Source organism: Ascidia mentula, chromosome 4 (genome assembly GCF_947561715.1).
Source record: "Ascidia mentula chromosome 4, kaAscMent1.1, whole genome shotgun sequence".
NCBI lineage: Eukaryota > Metazoa > Chordata > Ascidiacea > Phlebobranchia > Ascidiidae > Ascidia > Ascidia mentula.
Genome location: NC_138569.1, coordinates 539,201 through 559,059, shown reverse-complemented (window position 1 = coordinate 559,059; position 19,859 = coordinate 539,201). Strand labels below are relative to the sequence as shown.

The following is a 19,859-nucleotide window of genomic DNA, read 5'->3' as shown; positions in this document are numbered from 1 at the left end:
TACTTTTCTTTCCAATGCTTCAGAAACACTCAATTATTCACTGCCCAAAGTTTATAATTATCCCAACCTTTGTTTTCTTGCACGCGATGTTCCTCATCACAAGAACGAACACGATCACGTTGTTGAGGAAGATGACCCCCACGAAAATAATCAAACCGAATATGAGGGAATTCTTGTGGATCCAACACATGTGGTCGGCCCGGTATGTTGAGTTCAAGTAATCGGTGCTGGCTTTAAAAGTGTTAGTTGATACAGACTTTACTGAGCAATTCAGGGTTGCTTGGAGCGTTATGGAAAAATAGTTGCGCATAATAAGGTAACTGATAAGAAAACCCTTGTGGTTGTGTCGTTTTCATTGCTTATTATATTATGCTTGGGTCCCAGTAAAGTCGTTAAGTAGGCTCAGTTAAATAAAACTTGACGACAAGCCTATATGTTAATGCAACATAAAAAAATCTCGAACGCAATAAACGATATTAGCAAATATACTCCTTTATTCCTTTGCGATTGAGAACAACAAATATACCAAACAAATACATATATGCGGTGACGTACTTTCTCAAATATAAAACCATGCAAATACCTGAATCCAATAAATCCTCGTTTATTAACTGTTTATCCAAATATCCCACAGTGACACCAAGGTTAATGCTCACGATAATTAAAGGAATCCCATAAGCGAAAAAGCATGCCTTGATTATGAAATGCTTTGTCGGTGTCTTGAAAACCTGGAACCACATAGATTGATTTCGTTTGTGAAATAAACAAATAATCCGCTAAACAAAGTAGATTCTGTAAGATTTTCATCATGTCTCCAACTTCTGCGTCCCACCAAATATGGACCACGCCCCACCTGCGTGTTACTCCATCACATTACCAACAGATGTAGAAGTCCATGTATTTATTAACAATTTTCTTTTAATATTCTTATTGTAATCTTAGCATGCCTACAAGTATCACCTTTACGAGTGAGTTGTATAGTTTGTTGCTGTACACAGCCATCCAGAACCATCCGCACAAGAAAGTGTAATGAAGGATTGCTGCTATGGCCGTGCAGGATGAACTCTCCTCTGTAGCTGCTACTCCGAAGAGGAAGATTATGTTGAAGAGGAGGAGGTTGGAGCAGATGTGGAGTTGGATCTGGTTGGGAGTTTGCGATCGCAACTTCCTAACAAAGAAACAAATGAAGATTCACTCCAAATATCACAAACGAATTTGTGGCAAACAAATGTTGTTGATGATTTCAACTCAGGTCTTGAAACACTTTTATCCACACTCGTTACTGACTTGTTGAGAGAGTAAAGAAGAATAACACCAGCAAAACCAAGTGATGATATAACGGTCCCAATCTTGCTGACGACTCTTAAAGCAACATCGTTGTAAACCATCCCAGATTCCTGCAAATATATTTTGTTAATGAATTTGCTTGCTACCATATGCAAAAAGAATTTTTGGACCAATATATTTCATTTCAAGGCCTTGACGGAATCAATTTGTAGATGTTTTAAGAAACCGCAAATTTTCAGTCAATGTTGAAATTGTCCCACTTATTCAGCAATAAAACATGCCTGACAACGTCAGAAACAATTTATTTAAAGACACGTATAGGTCTAATATAACTGGGTCAGTAATGAAGATATGTGCATCTAGCCGTCGGCTTGATTCACATTTCAAACCCCCTGATGAAGACTGCTGCAAACAGCCGAAACGTCAAGAAAACGTCAAAAAAACAGAAGAGCAGTATTTAGCAATAAAACATGTCTGACAACGTCAGTAACAATTTATAATAAACAAATATTTTAATAGAACGAATGTTCCAAAACTTACCACAATAAGAGCAAAGTTAGTCATGTGATTGCATTTGCATATAGTGGTGGCAGCAAGATTATCCAAAACACATCCTTTCCCTGACCACTTATTTGAGGTGAAATCCCAAAACACGCATCTGTGTCTCACAAACGATACCTGGAAATGCAAACTTAGATTTTATCGACAGAAAGGTTGCATCGTCACAATGGCAAAAACTAAATTACCTGAAGAGCTCCAACCGCTTCCTGTTTTCCATACTTTCTTCCTTCGTTTGGAACTTGAATTGAAACAGGAGGATCCAAGTTCACCAGAGACAAGTTGGTGCCAAGACTTGAAGATATCACCTGCAGAAAGGTAATAGATATGCTTAAAATGCGCGTTTTTATTACAATTTAATTCAAACCGATGCATACTACAAGTGTCGTTTATAACTGGTGTTGCCAGGCATATAATTACTATGAAAATCTCTTCTGGCCGTAATATTTGTAAATATCAACGTTTCGGTCATTAAATCATGAAGAAGGCTGCATAGAAACATTGATATTTAAGAATATATCCGAAAAAAACTTTTTGTGGTGACATTTAACCAAAGATTGTGAGACTTTTGTATTATTTTTTACCACACCGGGTTTTTAACCAAAGATGTCCTGGTCACGAATCCCTATCAGGTTTTCTTCTTAGTATATGGGTCGGGCGCTTGACCAATGCTGCCAGTTTACCCGCCAGAATTTTGTACTTACACCAGGTATTGAGTTTGATGAAAACAGCGACCCCCCGCGGAAGTATGTGAACTTAAAAAGGGTTGAACCGTTTTCGGTTAAAGAGTTGATCATTGCTGGCGCCAGAGAGATGTTCATCCAGTAACCGCCGTCGCTTGGTGGCGTACTTGCAAACCATTTTGTATTCAATGTTGGTACAGGGACTTCCCCGATCTGTACACAGGTCGGGTGAAGAAAGGTTGTTGAAACGTTGACATTTGTTCATTTAGTTCACCTTCATAGATATAAGTTTCGTGTGAACTTCAAACCCTAATTGTGAAAGCAAACTCCTATTCACATGATCTCCCAATCCCGTGATCATTTTCACGAGGTTTAATGATTCCTGCTCACTCAAGGTGTTCGAGAATTCTGAGATCTTTGATACAACGGTAACGGCATTCCGTACGAAGTTGGTCGACACCTGGTATAAAACAATTGTGTCAGATAGTATTGCGGGTTGCCATCATCCAGGCAAACCTCAGATCAATGACACAAATCCCCAAAGCACAAATTTTATACCTTAAAACCATTGGAAGTGATCGCTTGTTGAAGGCCAAGAAGAATCCTCGTCGCTTGAGTCGTTTCATTGGCGGTCAACGAATCTGATGACGTAAGAAGTTGAAGATTCGTGGCAGTGGATTCGATTTCAACGATGCTCGTGATGTTACCGACCTATCATAAAACCCATTAAATCTGTCAGTACCACACGAAAAGGAAATTAATCAGCAGTCGTTGGTGAATAGATTTCAAATTAAAGATTTTTTATTACATGAAGATCGGTTATAGATTGGTTGCATGAAACTTGTGCGAGTGATTTCCGGTCGAATCCACTGCTTATCAATATTCCTCTGCTCGTGGATGATTTTGTCGGTAGACAACTGACGGACGCCTCCGAAAAACCTAAGAAGCAAATAAAGGAATTTATGACCTTGCAATAGTTGCGTGGTTTAAATTTACAAAAAAAAGTTTTTAAGATGGAAGATTGATTGTAGTTTAACCAAATAAAGAGGAATAGACGGTAAGATTGGTTGTCATTCTTGTAAGTTGTATCATCATTTCTGTAAACGTGCATCGGTTGTTCCGCATTTTGTAAGTTTTAAATAATTTTTCACGAACCTGCCGCGCACCCTTGGTTGGAGTAAGCGATCTCGTTAATGTTGGTGGTGTTGAACGTGAAAGTATTCAACGTCGTGTTGCGGCATTTCGCTGTAACGAAAGCAAGTTTACATAATGAAACTGGACTTGTTTTACTTTTAAATAATTTCATGTTCAAATATATCCATATGTATTAGCAACAGCGCGTTTTTGATATATTTTTGCTTCATACAAAATACTGCAAGTTTTGTGGAGTTAAAAATCTTGTGTGCGCATTTTGATTTTTCCTTTTAACTGTGAATCATATAAAATAAGCAGTAATTCCTGATTATTGCGGGAAGTGTCAGAACATCGTCATATGTTAATTTCTTGAAGAGTTTCCACGTACTTGGATAAGGCGATCCATCCATTAATGTGAACAACGTGGCTGGGACGGCTCGCGACATTTGGGTTATTGAAAACTCTTCGCCGAATATCTTTACATTGTAACTGTGGAATGTTTGTCATGTTTAAACATCTGGCAATTCTTGTGAGTTTGTTACGTCAGACAAGACGTAAAACAAATAATATAAGATAAACAAACTGGTTTAACCGACCGAAGCAGCGAAGACGCTAAGACCTCAGTAATGACGACGTCTAAAACATTTGCATGCGTGAGATTGAAAGCAGATAATATTTCCTTCTTTACTTCGTCCAGCAACGAATTGTTTCCAGCGTTTAAAACCACTTTAGATTCTTGTGTGAGGTCGTACAAGAACATTGACGTCACTAAAACATTGGTGTTTTTGAAAGGTCAAAGTTTTAAATCATATGAAACATAATACACACATTTTCTCGAATATTTGTAGCATGTTTTAATATCAATTAAGACTGTCTTTTGTCTGTGAAACTTTGCATTTAATTCCTGCGGAATGAGGTTCTCTCTTAGGCATTGTTTACGCCACAGCGACACTAATTTACTAACAAACTACATAAGGCAACACAGGCTTTGGTTTAATGTGAGTAGGTTTATTGGAAAAATATGTTTATTACAAAACAAACACGCTTGCATAAGTTATCTGGTACGTAAGTTCTGGGTTTACCTTGTACACTGCACGATGACGTTCCAATTGACCAAATGTTCGCAGACAAGCACGATATTGTTTGGTTGGAACATTCCAGAACCATCTTAACAAGCTGACTTTGCATAGAAACCGAGCGCCGCCTCAAGGGTTGTCCCGCCTCTTGACCTACACAATATAAATAGTGATTTAGGTCTTTGTAATGAAAATCATAGAAAGCTTAAAGGGAAAATTATAAGAAGTGTTGGAAAGGCTTTCACATTTACGACGGTCGCAGGAACCTGTAGGGAAGTCTAACGCTACTAATACGAGGATGTTTATATTCGTGGTTAAACACATACTTTGCGTAGATTATGTCAAAAGCAAAAAACTTTGATTCTCAGCGGAAAATACAGCGAAATATAAAATTGCTTGACAAGATTTGTTGCATTGTCGTTTGTTTTGACAATGTTTCATCAGACAAACTTACAAGTCCCTATGTCTGCACTCCAGAGTTTGTTAGGTTGGCATGTTGTTGTTGCCACGCCGATCATCTCAAAACCTGGCCAGCAAGTGTATGACACGATGTCTCCAACCAGGTATTCCGCTTTTTCTGTCAAGAATGACGCGAAAGATCGAGCTGGAGGACTTGAACAACCTAAAAATATGACGCAAGTGTGTATACTCCCTGTCTGCAGCTCTCATTGATTATTATGGCTCTTGCGCATATGACGTCGGTTTATATATTTTTCACGGTAGCTGGGCCCTCATCACGTCCAAGGCGTCTAAACTAGATTAAAAATTTTTGGCGGTTTTGAAACTAATTGTACAGTTACCGCCAAAGTGGGGCTTCAACTTTATGTCTGCTGATGCATTTATGTCTGTAGAGTTGTTTTACGCAAATATATCAACCGCGTAGCTCAGTTTTTACATCGGGGTGAAATAAACAAGTTGGTAATCACACAAAAATACTCTCGTAAAAAAATCCACACAGGAATACTTTGCGACCGAGCAGTGAGTAGACAAGGGGTTGCGTATGTTCGTGCCACAAACAATACGGATAAAATAATACGAACACCAGCACATTCGCCTCGCGCTGACTCATTAAAATCTTTAACAGGACATCGCTTACTTACAACGACAGCTCACTTATACATTACGTCATTTCCTGTATGTTTGTTTTGGAAAATTGTCACCGATAATTGACGTCATTAATTTATCCAACGCAGTGGTAAATTGATTGGCACCAAACACAGGCGGACCTCTATCTGAGCTACGTCTTCTAAATGTTTTAATAAAGAATGTGAATTGTACTTACGAACTGAGGATGGTGTGGTGGTAATCCCCTCTGCAGTGGTTGCTGCTGATATGAAATATGATAAAATATTCGAGCGAAAAGTAACAAAAAATGTTCACGAAGCAGTTTCACCTTCTCGTGGAGCTGTGGTATCGACATCTGATGAGGTTGTCTCAGTTGCCGTTGTTGCCTGTGTAGCGGTCTCGTTTGCTGTTGTCGATACCATTGTTGTTGTTGTTGTAATTGCTTCTGTCATAATTGGTTGTGTTGCTGTTGTTGTAATTCCTTCTGTCACTATTGGTTGTGTTGTTGTATTTGTTGCTATAACTTCTGTCTTTATTTGTTGTGTTGCTGTTGTCGGCTGTGTTGCTGTCTCTGTCGTTGTTATAACTGCTAAATTGAAAAAGAGTGTTTTATTATTATCTGCAACCAGTGAGAAATCGTAATATATAAAGCTGCATTCATCACATCCCCGGTAACAGCTCGTAAAAATTAAATAAATCTTCATCAACCTTTGGTGGTCGTGGAGGCGCACTCCGGTGGCTGCGTTGACCATGTTCCGTTGCCACTACACGATATGTTCTCGATTCCCATGAGTTCACCGACCGAACACGAGAAGGTGATCACCTCCCAAAGATCGTAGTAGATTTTAGGGTTGAGGTTAACGATCCCTGGATCCAAGGGAGGAACGAAACAACCTGTGAAAAAGTACTTCGAGCTAAAACAGAAAGTCAAACGAAATAGATTTTTACAAATCACGATAACAATAAAAACAACAGTAACTTTTTGGCAGTTTCACCATACAACCAAAATATAGTGGTTTGACTGGATTTTGTTTGGTTGTCAAAAATTAAGCACGTTAAAATGTGTACAAACGCTTATTCTTACCTCTTGGCAAACAGTTTTTCAAATAAACAGATTGTGATGCTAAATCGCCCTGGCAAGTAACCTCTGTGTGACCTTCTGTATCATGAAAAGGACAGTAGTATTCTACTGTGGAACCCGAAGACAGAGACATCAAAGCAAGCAGGATTCCTGAAATAATGTTTTAAAAAAATATTTGATCTCAACTTTTAACGTTACCGCCTTCATACTTGAATGAAGGCAGAGAAATGCATGCGTTCTTGTTCAAAACCATTGATCATTATTAAAGATTTATCGGCGTTCGCGGCATTTCAAACCTCGTGTTTATCGTTCATTTCGTGTTTATCGTCTTTATTTGCCTAAATTCAAGTTCTTGTAAAATTTATCCATAAAAACTCTTCCACCTTCAATTTTCCACATAAAAATTCTTCACAAATTAAAAGCAAACAAACCTGTTGCCATCGCAACCATCACGTGCCGAATTTTAGGCGTTTTTATTTCAATCAACTTTCGACATGCAACTCTACTCACACGGAATGCTAGCTGGAATGAATGACAAAGGGGAAATCACGGGTCTTAACCCCGCACTAGCAGACGTCATACTGTCCATGCGTCATCATTTGACGCAACATCAACCCTCTGTTCTGCATTGAAGAAATAATATCAGGGTGTGTTAGTGAGTGCAGTGTAACTAGCAAAACCTTTCCTGTAATATGCAAGTGAGTGCAGGGTAACTAGCAAAACCTTTCCTGTAACATGCAAGTGAGTGCAGGGTAACTAGCAAAACTTTACTAAAACATGCAAGGGAGTGCAACGAATTTGGTAGCAAACCTACGCCAAATTTCGTCATCTTAAACTTAAAAATATTTATATCCCGCCTGTTTATGAGACCACGTGATCATTGTGTACGAGATTTATTGAATGATATCCGGATAAATACGTTTTAACACAGAACACACATAAGACCTCAAGATTCAAGTATTTTTTCGTTGGTTGTATTTCAAAACATAAATTTCTTCAGCCAATGTCATTTGGTTTCCACTACACAGGACATCACAATCTAGTTGAAATTGAAATTGGTGATCGTGTCAATGATTTGTGTGTCAGTGAAATCAGCAACAGAACCAAGGAACCGGTCACATGACGTCATGTTCTTACCGCAGGCAATTTGGGAGAGGTCTGAAAAAAAATCAAATCAAACAACTTTAAGGTGGTGGTCTCAGACAGGCTGTATGCACAGGGCGACGTATCAATATGATACATTTGTTCCTCACCTAAAGATAGTTAGAGCTCAATACAAGGCTTAAATATGAATTGGCCTTTTGTGGTGTCAATTTTGCGATTGTTACGTCATTGTGAGCCATTATTAATTTGTAGATTGGAAGACGGCCGCCATTATTAGGATGAACACAAATCGTTACGGTTTCTACTCTATTGTGTTGGTTGGCACTCTTGACCCTTAAGTCGGTTTGCAAAATTATATTTGGCCTCCGAGACCTCTGCAATGGAGCGCGTCATTACATTTTCTCCCTGGTTTGGAAAAAACACGACCCAAGGATTTGATGAATCGTTAACATTATTTATGAAGATTGGAGTTATTACTGCTGGTGATCTCTGCGGAATTCAACTCACAATCGCTGTTGCTGGCGAATCTGCTATCTGCCGATGGTACCAACGTCATGGTAAAGAACTCAGCGTTCCATAATGGTCTTTGCGTATCAATCGTCGTATAGGCAATCGCTTAACAAAGGAAAAATAAGTAAAATAGTCAATATTAAGTAGAAAAATGTAATGAAGTTGTGCTTTCAGAAATACAAAATTAACGTTATAATTTCCAGCAACGACACTGGTTTTGTTGGAATATGACAACCTTAATTTTACGAAATGACGTTGCTTACTTTTAAAAATAGTAAGAAGTGAGGAAACATCTTCAACTATGAGGAGAATCACATTGACGTCACTATCATTTGTACCAAGAGCATAGTGGTGTGTGACGGCACAGTTCAACATCGCGGGAAGGTTAAAGGCTTGGCATTGATATTGCGCAGCGGCAATCTGGGCACAGGGTAGATAGAGTTTACTTCAATAAAAACAACTTAATTCACGAAAACTTGGCAAAGCCACCGCAATATCCTCTAACCCAAAATATTATGAAAGATATAGAATATGCCGTGACGAATTTACAAAGCAGTGTATTGCAAATAAACTAAAATCACCAGAAAAGTTCAATCTGTTTATGTTGCTATAATTTAAATGTAAAAGCTTACGGCAGATGCGTAGTCCATTATTCCGAATTCTAACTCAATATAAACCGGGTCAAGACTGGCATTCGTGGGGCAACCTCCTGAATGTTGGTGAATGGCGTATTGAGAATTTGCAGCTGGAGAAAGCCAATCTCCGAGGCTGTTTCACAACAAGGATGAAAAACACTCAAACGGATTATACATAGGATATTGTTACAATTTGGTTTTGTAACTTGACAAATGTTTGATAATACGTAACTTATATTCATTGTAATGTCCTGCAATTCGCATTAGAAATATGAACAAATATTATTATTTCATTAGATAGCCTACTTGTATGTAAATTACCTAGTGGCCAAGTCCAGTTCGCGGAAGAAGTTGGGAAAATTGGTTTCATTCACAGCTCCACCCTGTGAGAACGGCGCTATTAGCGTCAATTCTTGCTCCTTACTACTGCAACCATCCACGTTCAAGTTTCCATCAAATATGTACAGGAATTTAGCTTAGAAGAAAATATGGTTTCAATTTTCGGTGGAAAAGGCTGAAAAAGGTACACAGAACAATCGACTTTCAGCTAATCAGTGCGAAGAGCTTATCTTAAACAAACAGTGACGTCATAAATACGAGCCCAACGTATCAAAGTCAGAAGGCACTGCAATAATCCAATTTTGGCGCAGACATATTTTGTTGGTCTATATATACCACTTCACACTAACCAGACATACAGCTGACCAGCGTGACAGTTTGATGTTCCCACGTGCCAGCAGCCGTGCAGGTGTTAGAGTCATCTGTACCGGATTTCAAGAAGCCATTGTTACAGTTGTATGTAATAGTAGCATTGACCTTGAAATCGGGGTCGTTTGTGACCGTATAGTCTCCGTTTGTCAAATCCGGTGGTGGCCCACACCCTGAAAAATGTGGAAAGTTGACCATGGATGGGAAAAAATACAAAAAATAAATAATCTAATCAACAATAAGTCAACCGGGCAATTCAGCCAACAATTGTGGTTCGGCACCTGAACGATAAATTGCTCTATGACTACGCGTTGTTTCCTCTTTTGAGTTTAAATTTGCAAAGATTTCTTTATGAATATTTGGACGTGGAAACATTGGAATTTATAATATGTTGATGTAGAAGAGTAGGCCATAATGTTCAGTGAAAGTAAAAAGTTTACCAATGGTTGAATAAATCCACAAGTTGCAAAAAAGACTGATGTAATATACCTATAAGACAAGTTGGAAGGTTGCTGTCCAAACTCCACACCTCGCTGGAGCAGGTCGAAGTTACATCGCCCGATGTTACACTAGTTGGATTACTACAGGTGTAATTAACTTGCTCGCCGTCCAAATATCGGGTTTTCGTTGGAGTAAAATCCAGGTACCCTCCGTCTGCTGGTTGTCCACAGGCTGTTGTGTCAAAAAACGTTTTGTTTTAATCCGAGGAAAAAATCATTATATTGTTTCAACTTTCAGTGACAAGTCGCGATATTAAAACTTGAGCAACTTCACCTGAAACTGTTTTATCAGATTAACCAACATACAACCTACATCAATATTTTAGATAGGTTTCATCGTGTAACTTACGTCATTTATACAACCTACGTATAACTTCGCTCTGCAACTAAACTCAAACCATATACTTGTGACACAGGTTGGAGCAGATGCAGGATCCCATTCTCCATTCCCACCACATGTGGTTTGTTCGCCAACAAGGATGACACTGTCCGGGTTGGTGCAAGTGTAATTTGCATTGTCATTGACCTCGTAGAAAGTTTTAACGGGAGAGAATGAAACGTTACCACTCGATGGGGGAGGATCGCAGGCTGTTTTGGAAAAAAGAACATCGGTCAAGCGCACGACACAAATACCAAAGTCATGAGGACTGGGTTCGATCCTGGTCTAGCTAAATCAAAAATCGGCTCCGAAACGATGCGGACACTCGTATGCCGAAGCAGGTTATGGAACTACTTTCAAACAAAGGACGATATTTTCTTGAACTCATTTTGAAATTTAAGCCCTCCCCCCATGGGGTATTGAGCTTCGGTTGTAGCTTTAATAAAAGTGGTGGAAGATTTATTTTTTTTTGGCGGACGTCAAACCCAGACATTTTTCATCGGAGGCGCAAAAATATTGTTATCATATATAAATACAAACAGATTTAATTTATCAGTCTTGAGTCGACTCACCCAGTCGTATGTTACATCTATTATCAGTATTTTTAAAATCAAGATGTATTTTACTCTGTTTGCAGGTTGGTAAAGTTGTCAAGCTCCATCCATCGTCAGTACATTCCGTCGTTGCTTCGCCGAAGAGAGTTTCAGTAGCAGTAGAACAGGTGTAATTCAATCGATCGCCTTCGTAGTACATGCCTGACACAACAGCGAGGCCGGTGCCCGCAGGTGGATCAGAGCAAACTACAACAAAATGTGAACATATTTTTAATTGAAAGTTAAAAACGAAACGATCTGGTTGAAATATTTCTATTGCGCTGAAGTCTTAAACGATTACAACTTTTTTTAGTAGATTAGGAACCAATGTTGGTGAAGCAAGGGTGTTTTCATGCAAGTAAGTTTACCTGCAGTGCACGTCGGAAGCACCTGCACTGACCATGTTCCGTTCAAACACTGCGTCATCATTTCACCAGCAAAATCATCGGTTGGATCCAAACAGGTGTAGTTCACAAAAGTGCCGTTAGTGTATGTTGTTAGGTCGGGTGTGAAAACCAGTTCAGCGCTCGATTCAGGATCCGCACATTCTGCAGCAAATGGTAACTTTTGTAACACAAAATATAACTTCTGTTGCTACCAAACAAATTGTATATCAGAATCCCTGCTCGTCTGGCAATTAGTTTATGAAAGTTGCATCAGAAGTTTTTCCGATCAGGTTGTTGTATAACATCAGCATACCAGGAAACCAAACAGTTGCAACCAAACAAGAGCTTGTTTTGTGTGCAAAGTATTCACGCCTCGGATAACTTTAGAATACAGAAGTTGAACGGACAAATATCGACTCGAATTTAAAAGAAACCAATTCATCAAGGTTTGTTCATGATGTAAAGGATTAATGAACAGCCTTACCCCCAGAAAACAGAGGCACACACGGAGGTGGTTCGTCTAGAGTCCATTCTCCTGTTGGAAGACATTCACTCATCGCCTCGCCAGCAGGAATAAATGCAGAGTTTGAACAGGAGTAAGTTATGATTGTGCCTTCAGTGGTGGTAGAAGGGGAGAATGAGTAGGTGCTGTTGGATGGGGGTGAACCACAGTCTATCAATTACAATAATTAAAAGCTTGGATTAATGCATAAATATAACTATATTTGCACGTAGTTTGACAATGGTAATGTTCCATTCGAGCTTTATTGTCATTTCCAGTGTGATTTTTTTAGTTGATTGATTTTAATGACAGTTAATAAACAACCCTAGCTCGCAATACATTAGGAATTCGAGTTTAACTAAACAAAACAATTTGATTTGTTTATTTAAAGACATAGTGTGATGTCAATAACATGGGGTCTTATTCAATTCTTTGCGCCACGAAACTTGCATATACAAGTGCACTTAAAGAGACACAAGAAGAGGCATTGTTTCGTCACAAAATAAAGATAACCCCAAATTGTCCCAAGCATTGTTAATCAGAAATACAACCATCAGATATCACTCAGTCTGTGTGCTAATGGATGTTATTTAGTTAATTAATGTTACCGGCTGTGCAGGTTGGTAGCGTCCCCCAATGTCCAGTTGCGTTGCATGAAACCATTGATGAACCAACGAGTTGGCCGTTGCTGCAGTTGAATTCCACATTAACCCCTTCGATCGCCATAGGGGGGAGATTCGTTTGAAGTAGGATGTCTCTATCCGATGGCAGGGCCTCGCAAACTTTATAGAAACGAAAAATGTTGTGAAGTGTAAAAATGTCTTGGAAGATTCTTGTTTGATGTTTCGGAAAAGTGAATTTCTGATTTTATGCTAAGTATAAGTGTTGATGATGCTGATTTAATCAAATCGCTTGGCAAATCCTAAATCTTCAATTAAAACAAATAATAGCAGAATCCTTACTTTTGGCACAGATTGGAGCTACTAAGTCTGACCATTCATTGTGGATGCATGTGTTTTCCTCTGCACCGACAAGCAAATAACCATCATCACATACGTATGTGTAGACGGTTCCATTGGGAAAGGTTGTTGAGCCTGGAACATCTCCGTTCTCAGCAATCACAGGTAGATCATCACAATCTGTACCAAAGAAAATACCAGAAAAGTATACGTCACAATCGTAATTCAGACGTCATGAATGCCTGTATGGCAAACTTGTGGCACAATGAAAAATTCCGGATGTTACATAAACACTTCATGTTAATCCAAACAATTGTGAAGCGTGTTGGAGTTTTGGAAGCAAAACGTACCTGTATTGCAAGATGGGACGTCCAACCAGTGTCCAGATTCGTTGCACGAGGCATAGGTGTTACCCTCCAGTGTTCCGTGTACGCAAGTAAAAGTTACATTCACTCCTGTGGTTATGGTTGTTGGCGGATCAACCAACATCAGTAGTGATGTAGTTGGTGCAGCATCACAAACTGGTAAAAGTTTTGAAATACAAAAGTATTATTCACACTTGGACGTAATGAGTAGCAGTATAGTGATACTAACTTCTGGTGCAACTTCCCGCCACACTGCTGCTCCATACGTTGTTCATGCAAGTGTTGTTATAGGGTGGAAGAAGAAGGTAGTTCGCATTACAAGTATAATTGACAACAGATCCGTGTGTGTGATTCCTGCCTGGTGGCTCGTTACCTCCATTTTCTGCCACGGTTGGTAAATCAACGCAATCTGATAAAAAAGGAATCGTTAGGTGCGGAAAACTTTAAATTACGCGAAAGAAAAAAATGTTACAAAAATTTTCAAATTCCGAACTTTCCAAGCGAGATGTAGCGATCAGAGTAGTGGCAATGGTTGGGTATTTTAATTATAACACATGTTTATCACGACGAAGAATCGGGGACACCAAAATTACATGGAAGAAACGGAACCGTGCTTGTAGTAACGTAAAAACTTCTTAAATGTTTTTTTTCAAGGTCCAAGTAATTCAGTACCTTACATCGGGCATCTCTAAAACACGCAAACCGTGCGACGCAAACAACAAACACGTCAACGAATGTACACAATTTGTGTTTTATGGAACTAAAGAATGATGTTATAATCTGATTGCTATGATGAGACCAAAAAATGAAGCAACGAACACCTACCCAACGTACAGTAACAAATAAATAGCACTTTGCAGGGTTCCGCAGAAATTCTGTGCGCATTGACTGCTTTAACCACAGTTTCGTAAATCAATGGTGATATTATTAACAAATATAATAATTAAAACTCGTTAAACAACTTGGATAATGCGGGTTTGCAATCAACATACGAAGGAGGGTTTGCATAATTTAAAAAGAACTTGATCAGCGTGGGTTATTTCGTTGTGGTTTGCGTATATTACAGAATATGCTAAGTTTGAGTTGAAATGCACGAGCACAAACTCAGCGGAGTTCACACTTATAATATGCTAATTCATAGCACTACTGTTAAGTAATCGTTGGGTTGTGCAAAGGTACTATTTCAGAAATTTTATAAATTTGTTGCTGTACATTGGGTTTGAGGTCTGTGTATTCACTAAATTGCACTGATTACGTATTTCGTCAATTTAAGTTAAATTCCGAAGGATTTGCAAGGTTTTATCTCATGTTCTTTCTTCGGTTTTCGTGGTTCGCGTATTTTAGATAATCCCTCTTACCTCTGTCGCATAGAGGGGCAGGGTGGACCCAAACATTATCTCCAGCACACACGTTTTCCTGCCAACCGACCAACGTACCCGTCTGACACGAATATGTCACATTGTCACCTTCTACGTAGGGACCGCTTCCTTCAACCTGGATAAACTCGCCGGTAGGGGGCGCATTTGTGCAATCTAAATGAAGTTTGTGGATTAGAAAACCTGATCAGGATTCGTAGCCAAGATATCCAGGGTTCAAATCCTGGTGTGGTCAAAAAAATGTTATGCTTGAATATTTGCGTCACAGCAAGTTGGTTCTCCCAGGACTTGTGCGAGTCACACCTCGTTGCCCTGGACTCACATGATTATATATTCATACATAAAATTATAGGACCTCCCTTCTTAACAGGCATTGTGCTCTGCGGGATGAATGGTAACGACCAAGATATGTGAGTACTTAAAGTGCATATGACACGGCCATGACAACTTTGCGTAAAACTAAAGGTACATCTACAACAAACATATATCCAAAGTTTTTCGGTTCTACGTCAACTAAACATGTAGAAAACTGCACGAAAAGTAATGGCGACCAAAAATCGTAAATCATTATCGCTGTGACGAAATTGACATCACACAAGGCGCTCGCGTCGAAAAAATGCATTGTTTACACAGGAGAAGGCGCCTCATATTGCAGATATCGAATGGTTTCAAACATAGGAGAATCCACAGATTACGTTACCTTAAAGGTCAGGACAGGGTTTTACATCACACAAAAATATGTTACTGTGACGTCACAAACCAAAGGATTATTTGTCCCTAATTATCGGAAGACCAAATGTTACAGCAGAAACGACTTTACTCTGTACTTCGATAAGACGGGGATGGTGCTTTTTTATGCTCAGTGACATTAAATGACGTCATTTTGGGTGTGATGTCATAACTTTTAACTCATCTTTGTGTTGACTTTTGTTTGATGATTCCAACATTTCTAGTTACAACTATATTGCGAAAAATACATTAGTGGTTGATTGTGGCGAATTAACTAAATCATTTATGACGCGAACTCGTAGACAACGTTACTGATCTGCCAGGCAAAAAGTGGTACTATCACAGAATAACTTTGTTGCATAATCAGCTAATTTGGTCGGCCTTTCTCGGCGGTCGAAATTCAATTAACCAACTTCTATCTTTTGCTGTGAGTGGACAAAACGGCAATGCTAAATTGACGGTTTGTCTCTGTCGTGTTTTCAAAAGTTCATGTGTCACGTTAGCGATCATAAATGCTGTAACAACAAGAGCACCCTGTCCGAGTAACTGGTTTATTATTACGCAACTAAATAAGACATAATAGGTCGAAACAGCGGTCATCTGTCTGCAGCTCAAATTAACATCAAAATCCGTTTGTTGCACTTGTTCACTTTTTGTCCCCTATTTAATGCAAAACTACTCGCACGACTAAATCGCCTTCTATGACGTCACGCAACAATAATCTCGCTTTCGCACGATTTCGTTCGCAACGGTAAAAATGCGACTTTGATCAGCTGTATCTCAGAAACCAGTCGCCGTATTAAGCTACCTTTTTCGCAAAAAAATGTTTTAAAGTCATGAACATCTCTTAGTTTAATTATTAACATGTTTGATTTTTACGTGTCACATGCACTTTAAGGTAAACATTTACTAGTGCAGAAGTTGCAGGTTTTCCGGCATTCCTCTATGGCGTTAGGCTTGTGGCTCGGTTCGTTGCAACGGGAACGCTCAACGTACGCATCACATGAACCTTGTGACACCACGTCACGACAAACTGACAAGAAAGATAAAATAGTTTGTGGAACAGCAGATTACATGGGCAGCGCAAAACACAAACATCTTGCAACTGCCACAATGTTTTGCCACAAGAGCGTTAAACTTTTGCTGGTATTGTAAAAGTACCTATTACACAATACGATGCATTGTGGCTCCATTGGCCGTTGTTGCACACGATGGTAGCTTCTCCAACAAGTTGACGGTGCAGATTGCACTGGTAAGTTGCCTGTTCGCCATTGCGGTACATCCGGGACTCGGGGTTGGTTCCGTCTCCTCTTACTGAAGGTGGGGCAGAACATGCTCGCGCTATAGAAGTAACAGCGAAAGTATAAAAGGTTTCATACACCAACAAATTTAATATGAGAGAATGCATTCTGAAACCGTTATTTTTTATCCGGATTTAATTGGGAAAATTTGTTCTTTTTCGTATAGGACTTTAAAATAGAAACGAAATCGTTCCAAAAATAATTCATGGCCGAAAGATTAATTTCTACCGGTTTCATAGTTGATGTCTCTATACCGGAACGTTCTGATAGATTTGAGGAAGATATACAAGCACAACTTCCCTACATGTATCACATGTTGGCAGTGCGACCAGGGTCCAGTTAAGCGATCCTCCCATATCTTGGCAAATGCTGGTATCTTCTCCCACTGTCTCAGCCACAGGATCGTTGCATCTGTACGTTATAGAAGTGCCTTTGATCAGTGGAGGCGTCGAATCGATGGAGAGAATGCTTGAGGTCGGTGGCGCCGAGCAAGCTAAATAGAGAACACAGCAACAGCACAAGAATTTAGATAAATTAATTTCAAGTGAGGATATATTTAAGAATGTTTTTTGTGTGCCTCCACTAAACAATCTTGCGACAAACTTCTTACATCTGACGCAGGACGGAGCTGTGTTCGATGACCAGGTGTGGTTGAATTGACAGGTAATTTCCTGCGGACCAACGAGGCCGTAGCCCATATTACACTCATATCTCAACTTCACACCAACGGTTGGCGGTACATTCAATATGACGTTACCGTTCGCTGCCAAGGGTGGAGGGGAAGGACACAGAGCCGCTGCGGATATTTACACAAAGCATCAATCAAAAACGTATTAAAATAAGTCCCACCTTAACCTACACACACATTCCACATATTTTGGGAAAAATTACCGAAAAAGAAAAATCAAAAATCATTTTATCGTTTCGACCTGGATTAAGTTAAAGACAATGAAAATAATTGGGCATTTAATCTGAATGTTCATTCAGAGAATGTATGTGATGACCACAAAATTATATGAACTTGAGCAAAATTTAAATAGTGTGCTTACGGTCGCAATATATCTGGTTGCAAGCTCCGAAACAGACAATAGCATAGGTGGGGTGGGAACACCATACCGTACCAGAGATTGATGCACACACTGCTGCATAGAGAGGATTAACAACGCATTCTGAGAAGAAAGGAAATAAATTAGTATTTTTTTTAAACCATAAATTAACATGTCGCGTCAGTTAGTGAAATGTAATTACTGAATGCGCATGCAGGAGTTCTGCAAGCTAATGGACAGCTGGCTTGTTGTATTGGGTCGACGCAAAGTTGATTCTTGTACGATATAAGACAAGTTGCTGCACTCGCCGCTGGTTCGTTGCAAACTAAAACAAAAATGTTCTTAGTGAATGTCCTTTAATAGATTGTTCAATTTCCGTTGTAAAATTTAATCAAACCTTGACAAGATGCAATCCCAAACGCAGCGAAGAAGCAAAAATTCAAAACCACCTTCATGTTCAACACAAACAGCGAAAGCCTAAATTCTTGGGGAAACGACTTTCAACAATCTACAGCGTGGTATTCGCACGAACAGCGTTTTCTTTGGTATAACTTTTGAATGGAAGAATAATTGTATGTCATTAGTGTTGATACTAAAGACGATCGGTTTCGGATAATTGCAGTTGAAGATTTATATTCGTAAATACACAACAGCGCCACCAATTGCAATTACCAAAATAAAATATCTTAATTGTTAGAACCCCTCATATAGCAGTTACTAATGTCAATAGCCAAACAAACGCTTAATCGTGTAAACAACTAACATGCCCCAAAAATTAAAGGTTTTCTAACCGCTTTTCTTGCTGCACCAAATTCCACCAACCTATAGTCACTACCTAGTTACATACCACGATCATGCTGCATTGTACGTACCGACTTTAAACGTTTTACCGTTGTGCATGCATTTTGTACACCTAGATTTTTATTGCAAGCACAACACCGCGCCTTCTAGATCAACCCACTCAAGCCGACTACGTCCTTGCCATTCTATATTAGGTTGCTTTAACAGTTGGCATGGACCGTTCTGATTGGTTAAAACCCTACCGGTTCGGTGTTTTTCATGAAGCAGTTAAGCTTGGGCAAGCTCGTTGGTCGGTGACAAATTGTTTTTATCCGCACTCTGTCCCGTTCCAGGTAGCGGAAACATATAGCGCTTTATGTGTATTGTATGTCTAAGCCGAAACGACTGTGATTAATCCATAGGGCATTGTTTGATTGTTTGGCAGAATTAACACCAACAAACATCTCCATGTAACGCTTTGAAAAACATGTTCATGCTCAACAATGTTTGGTTTGTGAGCTGTGTTTTCCAACAAGGACCTGCAGATCAGTAAAATGGTTGCGACCTTAAAGAGATTTACAACGGAATTCAAAATTGTTTTGAGATAAACCAAAGCCTTGCCCGATTAATTTGCGCTTAAAGGAAAATTTTGGTGCGAGGACATTTTTTCAGTAGATCTTATGTAATTGTAAATCCTATAGACTTTACGATACAAATTCCTTAATCTTAAAGAAGACAACAGTGTTCTTGGACCCCTATTTGCTATTTATGGGCCTCCTAGACTGGTATGGTCCCGCACAGACAGCACCCCCATCACGTGGTGCCTGCCAGGCTTAAAAACAAATGTAAAGTTGGTTTGAAAAGACGGTGACGTATAACCTGTATGCGCCCGTAGAAGAAGAAAACATGCTACAAGTTTTACGAATAAGTAAAACAACTACGTAATTGACATAAGTGACAACAAACCACCATTTAATGAATTTTGCTCATGTCCAAATAAATTTTGGGTTTTTATTTCTCTCTGCTTGTTGTGCCACCCCATGTTTTTGTTAACGCACAACAAAAGTTTCGTGTAGCTGATTTAATTAAGAGCATCGGTGAA

The 19,859-nt window shown here is 39.3% G+C and overlaps 2 protein-coding genes across 2 annotated transcripts; both read right to left on the bottom strand.

The window, feature by feature from the left end:
* Window positions 1–927: 927 nt before the first annotated feature.
* On the bottom strand, window positions 928–7,137 carry LOC145899837 (uncharacterized). Its single transcript, XM_082988760.1, has 17 exons — window positions 7,083–7,137; window positions 6,888–7,034; window positions 6,553–6,697; window positions 6,190–6,392; window positions 5,193–5,360; window positions 4,745–4,891; window positions 4,259–4,430; window positions 4,051–4,151; window positions 3,684–3,773; window positions 3,337–3,467; window positions 3,087–3,239; window positions 2,803–2,988; window positions 2,550–2,741; window positions 2,034–2,153; window positions 1,828–1,965; window positions 1,288–1,397; window positions 928–1,168 (listed from the first exon to the last, which is right to left on the bottom strand). The coding sequence occupies exons 1-17, from the start codon at window positions 7,135–7,137 to the stop codon at window positions 928–930; spliced, it is 2,499 nt and encodes an 832-aa protein (XP_082844886.1).
* Window positions 7,138–7,830: 693 nt separating this feature from the next.
* Window positions 7,831–18,494, bottom strand: LOC145899834 (complement receptor type 2-like). Its single transcript, XM_082988756.1, has 23 exons — window positions 18,375–18,494; window positions 18,180–18,302; window positions 17,981–18,100; window positions 17,542–17,727; window positions 17,236–17,424; window positions 16,792–16,971; window positions 16,541–16,663; window positions 14,884–15,057; window positions 13,755–13,934; window positions 13,511–13,681; window positions 13,164–13,340; window positions 12,810–12,983; window positions 12,184–12,372; window positions 11,682–11,861; window positions 11,347–11,520; window positions 10,747–10,929; window positions 10,331–10,513; window positions 9,823–10,014; window positions 9,455–9,608; window positions 9,131–9,266; window positions 8,762–8,918; window positions 8,496–8,603; window positions 7,831–8,042 (listed from the first exon to the last, which is right to left on the bottom strand). The coding sequence occupies exons 1-23, from the start codon at window positions 18,430–18,432 to the stop codon at window positions 7,924–7,926; spliced, it is 3,630 nt and encodes a 1,209-aa protein (XP_082844882.1). The 5' UTR covers window positions 18,433–18,494; the 3' UTR covers window positions 7,831–7,923.
* Window positions 18,495–19,859: the final 1,365 nt, after the last annotated feature.